The following is a 15,353-nucleotide window of genomic DNA, read 5'->3' as shown; positions in this document are numbered from 1 at the left end:
TTCACAGAACCTCTAAAAACAGGAGGCAAGGCTGACCTCTTTAGTCAAGAGTCAGCTCAACTTTAAAATTATGATTGCTTGTGAAAGCTAAAACGGGAAAGAGAAAAAATCAGTTCTCAGGGCAGAAATGCTAAAAAACCCTTGGGCCACATTCCAGTTAGGGTCTTGGCCCTGCACATAGAGATTCTGTTGGGGAATGGGTAGGTGGGAAATCAGCCAAGAGTTCAAACAAGTTGTGTCAGGGATCATGGGGCTTACTCTAGAGGTGTCCAGTTTACGATAATGATATTTACTATAGTGATTATACCACATAATCCTTAAAAAATAGAAGCTCATGGTCAGTTCTTATTATTGAGAGAGATGTCTGCCAAAGTATTTACCCACTCTCAATGAACTACTTGCACTAAAGAAATCAAAGGAATTGAACATGTATTAGTTAGGGTCTCCATAACAAACTATCACAAACTGGGTGACTTAAGACAACAGAAATTTATTCTTGCACAGTTCTGGAGGCTAGAAGTCTGAAATCGAGGTTGGCTCCTTCTGGAGGCTCCAGGGAAGACTCCTCTATGCCTGTCTTCCAGCTGTCCTTGGGGTTTCTTGTTTGGTCTGCAGCTGTGTAACTTCAACCTCTGCCTTCACATGGCATTTTCCTGTGTCTGTGTCTAAATTTCCCTCTCATTAGATGGATACCATTTATTGGATTAGGACCCACCCTAATCTAGTATGAGCTCATTTTAACTTAATTACATCTGCAATGACCCTATTTTCCAAATAAGGTCACATTCACAGGTATTGAGGATTAGGGCTTCAACATAACTTTCAGAGGGACATAGTGCAACCCTTAGGAATGTAAAATGAAAACAAAATGAAATCCTGTGTAAAATAAAAACAAAACTCTGAGCTAGGAATCAGAAGCTCTGACTACCCAACCTACTAACTCCCCTTTGGGTTACCCTTGCCCTCTGTAAGTCTTGGCTTCTCCTCTCTAAAGGCAGATAAGGCTTGCCTTACTTCAGAAATGCCAACAGAATAAAAGAAAATTGTGTGAAGCATTTTCTATTGGGAAAGTGTTTCTACAAGTGCAAGGGATTATTATGAATTCATTCCAGATTGTGTTGACTTTTCCTTAACTTCATAACTACTTAATGAGTAGGTAACGGAACGAGAAACACAGTCTGTCTTATAGGGAAGAGAATTTAAATTACATGCCTCCCTTCAGTTAGGGTTTGAGATAAAAGTACAATAGCAATCTGTAGATAAGGAGAGTAGTATTGCAAATCCTTGTACACTGGGCTTTTACTCACCTAAGACGAATGGTATTCAAGTGGAGCTGAAGGGTGGGAAGCAATTTAAAAGCCAACCAAGAGAGTTGATCTCATTTGGGACATCAGCAGATATCTCCAATGGCAGTGGCCCTCCTTCCCTCTCTGTGTGGTCCACAATATTATTGGATCCTATGACAACCTCCTGATAATTGCTTTAATTGTGTTTTGTCTGATGACTTTTCTGGATATAGGGACATAGACCACCCAACTTATAAAATTAGCTAAGGAAGACATTTTCTTGACTAACGATGTAACTTATCCATGTCTATTACATGAAACAGAACAATTGTGTGCCAGAAAAAAAAAATGTTAAAAATTCAAAGTTAAAAGAAATTTAAATAGGGTTGGGGAGAGACTTCCTTTTTTGGAAGATTGACGCCACAGTGGTGATAAGAAAACTTTCCTGACCACCAAATTAAGTCAATGGGACTGGGAAGGTAAAGATGGCCACCCCTCAAAATGCCAAGAAAGGTGTCATCGGGATAACAACTTGAGAGCTACAGTTACATCCAAAGCATCATGTGATCCACTTGAGTGCTACTCATGACCACAGTGGTGATAAATTCTGTTGACCTTGGATTGTGGGGGTTTGCTGACCCAGGAGAAATCCCAGAGGGGAAAAAATAGCACTAGCAAAAAAAAGAAACAAAGAAGCTCTCGGAAAGCATTTCTCAATCTGTCCTGCAAACGGGATCCTCTATTTCTCATTGCTGAGTATGTGTGCTCCCCAGGGGCCACAACACACTTCAGTAACATGCCAAATCACACACCACTTAATAAACAAAACTTTATTTTCCTTTAATACAAAAATTAAATAGCAAAGGTTTTTTTTGTACAGTGATAAATTAGAAATTTACAGTACAGACATCAATGCAGACATACTTTTGTACATCCTTAAAAGCAGGGTCCATTTCCTTTGAAATTCAGCAATTCTTTCAGGGAAAGTGTAGAAGGAGTTACATATATAGGTACCTCTATATGGAACATCTGAAAATCCCCCAGGTTGGCCTCCAGGTTTCTGGAGCTGTGGGGTGGCATAAGGATCCAAGAAAAGGCCCCAGACCAACTAGCTTGACTGCTGCACAAAGCAGGTTAGGTATAGCAGTTAACATCTTTCTTATGAAGAACTCAAAGGGTCTTCATGCTTAGACCTTCTAAAGCCTCACAACACCCTGTGAGGTAGAAGAAATTCAGAACCACCGACATGCCTCACTGGGAGAGCTCTAGAAAGCAGCTTACCCCTTCCAAAACACAGCCAAGTCAGAGTCTAAGCCTATTAACAGGATTTGGAAACTTTTCACCACCTGGGAGGGAAGATGGAACAAACCTTTGTGGGACAGAGCTGCTTTCACCCTTTTCAGAAGCCTTATGGGGTATGACAGTGGTCATGGACTGAATATTATCGGAGATCAAGGAGGTACAAAAGCTTTGAGGATATGGCTCATACAGGACCCCCAAAAGGCCCTCTATAAATTGCCTGGATGAATACTAGGAATTTGCTGATGCAAAGAAAGGAAATAGGTAAAGCAGAAACAGGCAACTATCAAGGCAACTAGGCTAGCGAGGGAAGAGGCATATGAGGGGCATCTGTGGCTCACTTCCCTCCTGGTACTGTCAAGCATGCTATTACTGCACATATGTATGGCAAGAGGCAGCAACAGAAAACCTCTATCCAGGCTACAGTGAAACAAAAATCCATTATTTAAGCTTCTAGGATCTGTTTCCAGGTAGGAGCAAAATGCTCTCATAGTAGTTTCCAAGATCTGTGACCTAGCCATGGAGGAAAAATGATAACCCAGGTCCTTTGCCAGATATGATGCAAACCTAGACAGGGACTCTGAACTCAAGTACAATAAAGGGACATGGAGAACTGTCAGACTTATATGATAGGCTGGAATAGCAACTCTATCCAGTGCCTTCCATCACAGAATGAAATTCAGGATGTAGAAAGATTTTAAAAGGCTCCTTCCAAAATCTGTGCTCTGGCTCCTTTTCTTTTTTCCCCCCAACACTGGGGATCAACCCCGGGGTCTTATGCTTCACTTTGTGCATTCTACCACTGAGCCACATCTCCAGCCCTACGTGGCTCCCTTTCCTAACTGCTGCCAAAGATTGCACCTTCCTGGCAAAATCTTTTTAAACTGAGCCTGTCCCTTCAGGGTGAGTGTGTTGAGTTCATCTTTGTGTCGTCAGGTTCCAGCCTGGTTCTATCACAAAAAGAACTTAATTTTATAACCAGGAGGCCGAAGGGGTCCAGAGACATAGAGCTGGGGTTGTTGAATAGAATCACAATTCAGCATCTAATGCAGAAGTGCAGGTGAAGGAATGACCAGGGAAAGGAAAGTCAGAAAGCGTGTTAAGGAAATGAAAAGTGTCACCCCTTCTCCGGTTTCAGGCCCCTAAGCAAGCCGCCAGTTCAGAAGCAGTCTCAGTGAACAGGAAATGGGTCTCCATTAAGGAAAAAGGATCTGAATCAACCAAGTAGTTCAACCGGATGGTTCTGGCCAGTTCTACCCTACTCCATGTTCCTCTGCCCTGAGGTTTAGCCTGCATAAGCCAAAGAAAGGAGTCTGCCAGAGATGAGGTTGGACAGAGGTGCCCTTGGCCCTGTTTAATAAAATCTCTGGAGACTGAGGGATTTTTGTAGAAAGCTACAAGCATACCTATTATACTAAATTTCAGAGAAAGAAAAATAAATCTAACTTTTCCTCTAGCAAGACACCGTCTTCAAATATTTCTACACAAATCCCAGGGAGCACCCAGAGCTCTGACTTGCCTACCCCCAAAATTATATTAGTGCAGGAGCTTGTTTCCTTGTAGCCTATTCTGAGTCTTCCTTGGGGATTTCTATGGAAATTGTCATGAAGCAAAGTTGATGCTTTTTGTCAAAACCCCTGTAATTGATTTGGAAGGAATCTTGGGAACGGATAAGAGATATGTTAAAGGTAGAAGGACCCAAGAAGAGGTTTGTGGGAAGGAAACAGTAAAACAGATGTGAATTCCAGAGGCCCCAAGTCCTTCAAAAAACCAATAGCAAAGTTTAGCAGACCCAAGTGCATCCCCACCCTAATACATCCCTTAGACAAACACAGCCTATCTCCCAGGACATCCCCAAGTGCCTAACACAGGGCTTTACACACAGTTGGCACTCAATAAATGTGCTGATAATTGACCTTTATTTTTTAAACAAATATCAATTTAAGAGGCAACGGAGTCACTTGAAGTTTGTTGGTAACTGACTCCTCAGTCACAGAGTTCCTTTCCTGAAACTGTAAACACTCCATTGTCTGGAATGTGAAAGGAAAGGCCTATAACCCTGTTGCATTGCCAACACTACTAATCCAGTCTGCACCTATGGCTACTTCTGATCAAATGTGCCTTCTCCTGAGAAGGCAAGAGATTTGTTGAATTGACAGTGAAACTGCAAAACGTTGTCAGGACACTACTCCAGAACTCAGTAGTACAGGTTCACCTAAGTGCCCTTTTATTGTTAGGATTATTATTTAATCTTTGACCAATATTGCCCATCCCTCTGCTAGGTTCTGTCTTGGTCACAAAAATCACTGAAGTGTTACAAAGAATACTACATAACAAACCCCTCTACTCTAACACTAAGGCCAGTCCCCCCACTGCATGGTCCTTCTTTTCCCTGGGCCAGAATGTCTGCACAACTCCCCAGACACCAGAGCAGAGCGTGAGTAAGGGCAGGCTCTGCCCCTGGGTGCATGCTCCAGGGCCCTGGACAGCTATGGGAACTATCTGCAAGCAGCACGGAGTTCACATTTTACATTAGGCAATGCAATCAGATGAAATTACACTGGCCCTTCCCGGGATCAGTTCTCATGCTCCTATAGCTCTAACCCGAAGTCCAACCTAGGTACTCAGATCACATGAAGCAGCAGGGGCCACCCAGGCCCACAAAGTTTCTATCTAAAAAGTCTCAAGACTTTCTCTTCCAAACACATAATGCACTTTATGCTCATCTGGATCTCAGACTGCTCAATTATACACAAAAACAAAGAAGGAAGGGAAACATCAAACCATTGGTATAAAGCTCAAACAAAAAAGCCATGCTTATTTTCAGAGTTCGATTACCTATTTGGAATTTGAGTCCCTAGAAATGTTTCTGAACTTAGAGTGCAATAGAAAAAGAAAAATGACCTTTTAAAAGGCATGGATTAATAAATGAGTCATTGCAAAGCAGTTGCTGAAGCAAAACATCATGTATGAGTTATAAGAAGAGCAACCTGTGACACTGACAACAAATTGTCCCGGATCTGGTGATTAGAAGGCCTAAGGCGAGTTAAGAGAAAGGCCAGTTAACAATTTTAAAAGAACTGGAATTTTTGATAGGTTGCTAGGGGGTGCCCCCTTGTGAGAAACGTAAAGCATAAATTTTAAAAGCTCTGGATACCTCTGCAAAAGGCAATTAAGACCTGTGCTGTTAGGGTTTGCAGTTCATTTCATATGGTCTACACTTTATTCCCTGCTAACCAATCCAGCTCCTGGCTGGCATTCTGGAGATTCATTAAGCACCATATAAATACTCCAGGCCACACTGCCTCCAATGAAATCTTATAAGGAGCCTTTGCCAATTACTAAGGAACAATTATGCACCAAGTAGTTGGATTAGCTGTCCTTAGTTCCCTTTACAAAACTGAATAAGTCTCCATGGTGGTAAGTAGACCAGACTCTGATAACATTCCTATGCCAAGGAAAAAAGGCACTATCATTCTAAGAATGCAGTTGACCATAGTTTTAAAGTCAGTTGAGTATACTATGTCATGGTCCAAGAATGCGCTTTTAATTGTAATTGACACACACAAATTACACAGTTAATCTGTGTGAATGCAAAGTTGCCAAGAAATTTAACATTTTAGCTCTTCCAGACTGGCGTCTGCACAGATGCAATCACACAAAGTAAAAATATATTAAGTCCTCATTGCTCAATGCAAGAGGTCTCTGGGGTTGCTAAGGTAAGTCAACCTAGTAAATCTCATTTTTCCTCTGAATTAAGTGATTGTCAGAACGTGAATCACCCTTCCTTTTCTCCTCATTAGGCATGCTGCAGTGCAAATATTCCTATAAAAATAACTTTTGGGGGGTCATTAGTGTAAAACGAAGAAAACAGCAGCAGCCTAGAACAGAGATGTTGAAATTTAAAGAGAGAAAGAGAAGAAAAATCCACTGGATACCTTGTGTGTGTTAGTTCAGTACTTTTGTTTGTTCAAACAATTCTGTTTTATGACAAAGGCACTGGAAGATTTTGACACCACCTCTTGGGAGTGCAATCTACAAAGTTCTAAACAGAAGACAGTGCACCACAGATGTTTATGTTAGATCAGCCAAACTATAAAACTCTTGTAACACTTCTCTGAACCCAGCATTTCCAGTGTTTATAGATCACTTTGCTATCTGAAAGACCTAGTTAGTATTTAGAATTTAAAAGGATTTAAAAATTAATCTTTCTCCCTGCAAGTTACCAACTCACACTCAAATCCCACCCAGTAGAGAAAAACAGCATCACCCTGGACTTTTTGGATCTAGGCAGGACCTCCATGCTCCAAGCTGCAACCTGCTAAAGTGATCAACATCTTGATTTTTCACAGCTTTGCAAGCCTCTAACTGGCTTTTCCATTTTGGATAATTTCAAAGTCTGCAGCAAGATCACTGCTTTTTATGATGCTGGGGTGGGGGGTGAGGGGTGGTGGGTTGATGGGGATCTCTTAAGTGTTGCTAGTTTGTTCAAACTGAGATTCACCACATAAAACTTTTAGTTGCACTTCCACAGAAATGCTGACAACCCCACTTCAAGATGAAGAAAGTGTGGAGGCTGGCTAAGCCTTACACCACAGTTTCATTGCCTTTCCCAGGCTTCACCCAACCATTCCCTCTCTTCTCTCTCTTTACCTTCCCAGAATTCACCAATCTGTTGGAACACTTCTGCCACGTGTGAAGCGTTTTGGCAGACCAGATCCACATGCCTGAAGTGATGCCCACAAGCAAAGACATAAAAATTTTCAACATTTCAACAGCCATATTGGAGTCATCTGCAGAATACCGAAAGATTGCCCAATTAGAGATTTCATAGAAATAACAGGCAATCACACACGTTGCAGGAACGGTATACAGTACTGAGAAGACCCCAATCTTGACCATCAGTCTTTCCAATTTGTCTGTCTTTGTCCCATCCTTTTGAAGATTTGACCGAATTTTGAATAAGGCCACCAAACCTGCAGCAATGAACAAAGTTCCAATCACCAAATAAGTGAAGAGAGGGGCCACCACAAAGCCAGTGAGGGCATCAAGGTTTTGATTCCCAACATAGCACAGGCCAGTCAGTTCATCGGCATCCACCAATCTCATAATCAAGATGACAATAGTCTTCACTGCTGGGATGGCCCAGGCTGCAATGTGGAAATAAGAGCTGTGCATTTCAATGGCTTCATGACCCCATTTGAGTCCTGCTGCCAAAAACCAAGTGAGTGTCAGAATAACCCACCAAATGGAGCTGGCCATTCCAAAAAAGTACATCAGCAAGAAAATTATTGCACATCCTGTGTTCTTAAGTCCTTCTTGGATAAGAACGGGTTCTGCTGCCTCTTCAAAATCGCAGGATATCCTTTCCCGGCCTACAGTCAGCCTGACAATATAAGCAATGCTATAAATATTATAGCACATACTGAGAAATATGATGGGGCGCTCAGGGTAAGAAAACCTGGAAGAATCAATCAGAAAGGTCAGCACGGTGAAGGCAGTGGAGATGAAGCACAGGCTGGCCCACACCGCCATCCAGGTATCAGTGAACTCCTTGGCTGAGCGGCTGTATAAACCAGCATCGTAGCCACACTTAAGAACGCAGTTCAGGCTCCTTTTCACCCAAATATACTGATCTGAATTGGTTCCCACGGAGTGACACTCCTCCCCAGGCTGTACAGGGGTTTTGTGAGGTAAGGGCACCTCTTCGTCACCTGGCCCTTCCATGCACATGTGATTGTGGTCGTTCTGTGGTGGGAATTTGCTGCAATTTAGGCTCTCTGGCCAGGCAAATCCAAATTCCTTCAGGACCGGTTCACAGCGTCTCTTGACAGAAAGACACATACCGCCACATGGGCCGATGGGGATGTTGATCTTCTCTGTGCACATTGGCACATAAACCGAACAAAGGAAGAACTGGAAAAGTAACGAAATGAACAAAGAAAACAATGACTTGGAAGTTTGGCCAAATGCTTGCACAAAGTTGAGTGAATGCTTCCAAGCAATGTATATATATCTACTTTTAAACCAGCCTACTATGAGTCTGTTTACTCTGCCCTCAAACAAGGGTGCCTAATAATCCATCACTTTTATACACTTAGTTTGGCTCTAGTAGTCCTGTCCAGAGGAACATTAAATAAATAAATACATAAATAAGAAGGGTCTTAAGAATTATATAATCCCTTTTCACATCATAACCCTTAAGAAAATAAACTTTTAAAAACTGGTTTTCAATCTCCCTCTCCTTTTTAGCTACTATTTGAAAAAGTTGAAGAGTCTAATAAAATAATTCATTTATTTAAGTGATGGGGTGCTCACTTTTTGTCCTCATTTTTTCAACACCTCAAAAATAAAAATAATGTGGGCTAGGGTTATAGCTCAGTGGTAAAGTGCCCGCCGGGCACGCATGAGACACTGGGTTGGATCCTCAGCACCACATAAAAATAAAGTAAAGGTATTGTGTCCATCTACAACAACAACAAAAATATTAAAGAAAAAAATAAATGTAATGTAAATATATTTATACACACACATATCTTGTTAATATTCTCTTTTCCTCTATTTTATTCTTTACATTTTTAAAAATCAGTCCCATATTGAAAATGAAAATATACCAACAGAGACACTGTTAGACCCAAGGATAAGATAGATTGAGGTCTCTGGTCACTGGGGATTTGTTTGGCTAGGGTTTACTCAATGAATAGTAATAAAGCACAATAGGAAAATGTAAATGTTAAGTCCCTGAAACTGCAATACCAGCAGGGGAGAGTCCAGTTGCTGTCCTCAATTCCTCCAGCATTGATAAACAGTCTCCTTGGCTCCTTACAGATGTTGTCTATGAAGTCTAGAGTTACAAGTAACTATTTTCCAGCATGTAAAGGGATCCTGGCCTGTCCTTCAAAACAGCTTGGCTGCTTCCCCAGAATACATGTAATTAAAAATATATATCCCTGCAAAAGCTGTTTCTCCAACAAAATTGCCACTGATGTCAGGATATGTGCTGTTTCCAAACTGAGAGCTAGAGGATCATTTCTTAAGCTTTTATAACCTAGTTCTAAAGTTCTGAAATTTCCAAAGGGATATTCCACCAGGAACAGGTCTAATCCCATCCATCTTTCCAAAACCACAATCCAACTTTTTAAAATGACCTATGTAAAAACATGCAGCTAGTAAGTAAGCTGTATGTCTGTTTCTTATCTCTCAGAAGTTGCAGCCAGAACCATAGATTTCTGAAGCTTTTAGCCTGGACAACTAATCTCTATTTTTTCCCCCTCAACTGCTTTCTTTTCTAAATTTCTAAAAATCACTCAGTCTTCTCAACCAAAAACCAATGAATGTTAAGTTTTTAAATTTTCCTTTCAGTCTTTCCCCATAATGAATTGGTTGTTGTAAGATTACAATTACCCTACATATGCATATTCTTTCTTCACTTATTATTCTAAGACAATTTCTGTCATTACACATTACATAAGTTTAAAAAATTTTAATGACTGCAAAAAAAAAAAAATCTTCCAATCTACAAGCTAACTTCTGGAACTCCGTCTCTCCTTTCAAACACTAAATCTTACTTCAACCCTGAGGATGAGAAAGAACTCAAGTCAACCCAACTAACTCCTTCCTGTATGACCTCTAAAACCAGAGGGACGACGCAAGGAGGGGTCATTCCGCAGCAAACGGGCCGTAGTATTTTATTTAATAACTCATTCCCCAAAATAAGGAGAGAAAGAAGGTCCGTGAGGGACAGGGAAGGGAGGAGAAGTTCCTGTCTTCTTATCTCTCCTTCCAAGTCTTAACTCCATTTGGCTCCTCTGCCTAGGACTCGCCCACCGAGCAGTGGCTGGAATCCTTGGCAAAGATAACCCTCAGCTCCACTGGGGTTAGGGGCTTGGCCAGACATGGGTGGGCAGGGGAGAAAAACGGAAGGGCGGGGTGTAAGAGTGGGTTCTTTCTCAGGCCAAATGACTTACACAACGTTTTGGCTTCCAGTCCCTAAGTAGGGACAGAAAAGTGGTAGTGGGGTTGGAAATCACTTTTCCAGGAGTTTTGTAACCCTCAGGCTTGAAAGGGGACAGGGGTCTCGATTTAGCATGAGCTCTACCGGGGGAGTTTGGGGCATCTCTGCCCAAAGGGTCACGCCAGGGGTGGGGGTTAGGGACGCCCACCTGCAGCTGGCTGGAGCAGCCGTACTGAATCAGCGGCGTGAAAGTTGTCAGTTGGAGCTCGGCGTCCGTCTGCAGCTCGTGCCCCACCAGGTTGGGCATCTTGGTCACGTTGTAGCCGAGGTTCTGGCACATGGAGATGCGGATGGGGTCGCAACGCCGCTCCTCCTCGTCCCCGAAACTCCGTGCCCGCCCCAGCAGTAGGAGCAACTGCAGCAGCAGCCCCAGACTGAGCCCGACACCTCCGGGTGCCCCCGGGACGCTCGGCCCTGCGCCCCGCCAGGCCATGGCCAGAGCCCGGGGCAGCAGTGGCGGCGGCGGGGGCTGCTCCAGCAGACACCCCCAGTTTGCACGGGGGCGCCGGCTGCCCGCGCTGCTCCCAGCTCTGGGGAAGAGAGTGTGATAAGGCGCCAAGGGCGATGAGGGGGCAGTAGCCGCCTCTTAGGCAGCTGCGCGCGTCTGTGTGGGGTATCAGACGCCCGAGGCTGAGACCGAGGGACAGACTGCGAGGGTCATGGCTTCAGGCAGCTAGCCCATAACCTGGCGACCGCGAAGTCTGCTCGGCGTCTCAGCGAAGCCCGCCAGCACTCTGCGCCGCGCCGCTCTCACAACCCCAGCCCTTCGCAGCCCTGGAGATTCTCTGGGCGGTGGCGAGGCGAGACGGACAGAGAGCCTCTCCAATGGGGTGGCGTCCCAGGCAGAGAGGGGCGGGGTTGGGGCGGGGTGGCTCTCCCACTGGAAGGGTCAGGCCTCAGCCCACAGCCCCCCTTCTCCGATTCTCCCTCGCTCCCCGGACCGCCCCGCCCCGCCCCGCCCCGCCCCGCCAGCTTCCCGGCGCTCGTTTTCCTCCCACCCGGAGGCGTGCTGGGGCCAGGCGGCTACGAACCTAGTAGCTCTGGCCCAGCCAACTCGCTCCCTCTGTCCCAGGTGAGAAGTGAGGTCGCCTCGATGCCCCCTTTCTTGCCCTCCTTCCAGCTGTCACCTTGACCCTTGGCCCACCTCCCCGTCAAGCATAAAAACGTGCACAAAGAACACAGGATTTGGATTTGCACAGATTGTGGCTTTAAATCTAGGTTGTGTGACCTTGAACAAATTGTCCAACCTCTTGGCGTCAGGTTCCTTGTCCTTAAAGTGACTTGGGAGGATTAGCGATGACGCGTAAAACGCGTAGCACGGTGCCTGGTACAACGCGAGTTCGCAGCTATTTTCACTCCCAACTAGCTGTGATTGGAGCTGGGCCCCCCTCTTCCCGCCCCAGACTCGGCCCAACCTGGTTCGGGAGCTGCCTGTCTCCAGCCGCGAAAGGGGGAGGCGTCCCGGAGCAGCCGACCAGCCGCCCAGCCGACGGTCTCGCGCTCCGATTTCCTCACCGTATGAAATGAAATTCCACAGGGGGATTCAAAAGGAAATGAGACCGGGACGCTCCGTGCTGCTCGGCCCGCCGCCCTTCCTGTCTTGGGGACACGGTTTCTAAATAAGGTTGGGATGGTGAGAGGGCGGGAGGGGGGAGGCTTGACCTGTGTGCTGGGGGCAAGAAGCACAAGCACCAGGACTCTCCCTTCCCCAGCCTCCTGGCCCTACTTCCCTTCAACCTGCGCTCCTTTCTTTCTTATCCTGCTTCTGTGTGGTTCTGGGGATCTGGAGATCTTGCGACCTGGGTACCCATTTAACTTTCCTTTTGCATTCTCAACCTCAGGGGCTTTGTGTGCTCTACCCTCTCTCTGCTTTACCGTTAGCCGGTGAAACTCCCAGCAGGTGGATTCCTAAACCGTTTACTTGTTGCCTGACTGTGGTGGAGCAACTGTGCCTCTCCAAGCCTCAAACTAACATCTGGCCAACTTCTGAGGGAAGTTCATGTCTACCTCACACAGTTGTTGAGAGAGTTAACTGAGATAACGCCTGTAAGTCATTTTGCACAATGTCTGGCACATAGTAAATGGCACAATAGTAAATGCTGAATAACTTGGTTATTGTTGGGTTTTGGGTTTTGTTTTCTTCTGGGACCACTAGACAAGGTCAGTTATAGGACAACCTCCTACTTTCCAGACGTGTTAAAGACATCTCTGGCAGCCCAGGTCTGAGGATATGGGTAGAGGGATTTCTACCCTCTTCCTGAGACCTTTTTGTTCAACACTTGCCACTGTTTTCCTGGGGCTTTTTATACCCTCCCATTTCAGCTGATTCTTGGCACGTAGCAGGGAGTAGGTATAAATTGGAGGAATGCACCATTAATGTAGTGCTCATATTTTGTCGTATATTTTTAGTTTTCTTATATTACCAACTCAACTTGACTGAGGGCAAGAATGTAATCAACTTCATTTGGTGTTTGGCTTTGTGCCTAGAACTAATTCGCAGGTCTGTGGTCATGGTCATAACCTCCCTGTGAAGGAGGCTGTATATCAGCCCCTTAAGGAGATTAGCAAACTGAGGCTAGAACCAAAGTAAGAGAAAATGACAGGACCAACCAGATCATGGCCCAATGGAAGCCCTTCAAAGAAGGAAATCAACATTATTTCCCCAGAAAAAGTCCCCATGTGGATATCAATGTACTCAGCAGTAAGGTTGAATCTTTGGCTTGAAGCACTTATGCTGAGACCATTAGACCATTAGACCACATGAGACCATTAGCCTACACAGAAGAATAGATAACCAGATGAACAGAGCAAATTATCTATTAATTATTTGGGCTACAGAGATGAACATATCAAGTGAAGAGATTAAATAAATACCCGATCCCCATCCTCTAGGATCACACAGGAGACAAAGAATAAACAAACATCAGTAATGTTTGTTTATTACATTTACCATCAGTGTGGTAAATGTGCAGATAGAGAATTGTGGGTAAATCACAGGTGGAGGTAGCTGAGTTTGGAGGGCTACTCAACGGGGCTGACCTGCAGAATTCTGAGCCATTGAACAAAGCAGTTAGTGTGAAATTGGCCCTTCTCCTAGAGCAGGAAGGGGAGGGAGGCATGCTCCCTGCTAAAGGCACATGTGTATGGTTTATGAAGGAATGAACTCTCCGCAGTCAAGAGGAGGACCTGCTCCTCACACAGGGCACACAGAGAAGACATCATGAGTGCTGAGTGAAAGAATGCTATTACCAACTCAATAAAAATAAAAGAGAACTCATGTAGAACCCTGACTCTGAGCCAAGCACTGTGTTCCATGACTTACATTCATTTCATTTATTTCTCACAACCTGAGAAGATATGTTTTGAGAGGTCAAGCAATTTACCCAAGATCACATAGTAAGTGGTGGAGAAGGCTCAGATGCAAATGGACCTGGCCCTAAACTGTGTGTGTGTTACTGCTCTCATAGAGGAAACTGCTTAACACCTAGCCTAATCCACAGGTAAAGATGACCCTTTTGTGATCCTGACCTCCTTCTAGGCCTGGCATCCCTGCCTCAGCATGTTTGGAGCAACTGTCTCCTATGAGAACACTTGAAGAAGCCCCTTCCCTGTCAGAAGCTTTTCCTGTCAACAGCTTTTCTTTCTAGGTATTTTCCAAAAAAGAAAGCCAGGGGAATCACATTTCAGTCTGAATGTGGAAAGAAAACAAAGACCACAACTTAGGGCTAAGTCTGAATAGCCTGGAGCCCCTTCAGCCCCCCTCTCATGGAGTGGTTTACTCAGTCCACAACTGCCCCTGGTGACAGGCATGGCATGTTTGTCTTTGTTACAGTGACATGCACAGCATTTCTGAGAGGAAAAGATAGTGACGTGTGAATGGAACCTTCAGTTAACCTAAAGCCCTGGCCTGGGCCCCTAGTGGCTCTGGCCCTAGTGCAGGGCAGTTTCCTTGGTCCAGCCGGGAGTGGTAAAGATGCAGCCAGTTTGGAGCTGCCACAAACATGACTTCAGCGGCTGTTGGCCAGTTGGAGGGCTCTCTATTTGCATCTAATGAGGGGCCGGGTTCTAATTAACTCCTGTGATGTGTTAATTTTTCAACCTGACATTTTCTGCTCTAATAGATTCTTGTAATGGTTCCTAAATTAAAGGCTGCATTTAAAGACTAGAGTTTAGGTTAAACTCCATCACCTAAGGGGGTGGGAGCTGTAAACATCCTTTCCCTCCTAAAGGAAACCTCTCATTTGCAGTTCTTTGCTAACCCAATTAAGTGTTGAAGTGGTCACCCCAGAGCCTGCTTTTTATTTCCTGTGAAACAATCCAACTAATCCATATTCAGTAGCTTCCAAGAAAAGTCTTATTTCAACCACTCATGAAGAAACCAGCTTCTTTGAATCTAGGCAGAACATTTAGAACTCACAAAGAGTTGTCTTGATAGAAAATGCAAGAAAGTAGTTTATTATTACCCTGTTTGGTTTTTGAGGGAAAATTTTGCTGGTACTAAAACCCCGTAAGTATTGTGAATTTACTGAAAACAACAGAACCATAGGGAAATGCCAAGCCACATCCTATCAGTTTATAAATAGTCTGGGTGCTTCGTCTTCCCCTGCACCCAAACTAGTTATAAAACAAAACCATGTCTACTGAAGAAGGTGGAAGGGAACACTGATCTGGCTCCAAGTTGAGGAATCAAACATCCCAAAAGGCTAAGTGACAACTATTTAACTGGCAGAGCCAAAGTCTCTTAGTCCATTGTA

At 44.5% G+C, this 15,353-nt stretch overlaps 1 protein-coding gene and 1 long non-coding RNA gene across 4 annotated transcripts; one reads left to right on the top strand and one right to left on the bottom strand.

Annotated features, from left to right (window-relative positions):
- Positions 1-2,101: 2,101 nt before the first annotated feature.
- Positions 2,102-11,382, bottom strand: Fzd4 (frizzled class receptor 4). The gene is made up of 2 exons (XM_046439345.2): positions 10,748-11,382; positions 2,102-8,501 (listed from the first exon to the last, which is right to left on the bottom strand). The coding sequence occupies exons 1-2, from the start codon at positions 11,030-11,032 to the stop codon at positions 7,173-7,175; spliced, it is 1,614 nt and encodes a 537-aa protein (XP_046295301.1). The 5' UTR covers positions 11,033-11,382; the 3' UTR covers positions 2,102-7,172.
- A 185-nt stretch (positions 11,383-11,567) lies between these two features.
- LOC124089337 (uncharacterized) lies at positions 11,568-13,889 on the top strand. Of its 3 annotated transcripts, XR_009226254.1 has the most exons (4): positions 11,568-11,671; positions 12,003-12,223; positions 12,441-12,645; positions 13,756-13,889. It is a non-coding gene; the product is annotated as an uncharacterized LOC124089337 (long non-coding RNA). The 3 variants fall into 3 exon arrangements; XR_006850713.2 differs by having other exon boundaries at positions 11,625-12,223; XR_006850712.2 differs by having other exon boundaries at positions 11,630-12,223; positions 12,481-12,645.
- Positions 13,890-15,353: the final 1,464 nt, after the last annotated feature.

Source organism: Marmota monax, unplaced genomic scaffold, assembly GCF_021218885.2.
Source record: "Marmota monax isolate L192 unplaced genomic scaffold, Marmota_monax_Labrador192_F-V1.1 WCK01_AAM20220418_F8-fsc00096, whole genome shotgun sequence".
NCBI lineage: Eukaryota > Metazoa > Chordata > Mammalia > Rodentia > Sciuridae > Marmota > Marmota monax.
This window is presented reverse-complemented; position numbering and strand designations above follow the sequence as displayed.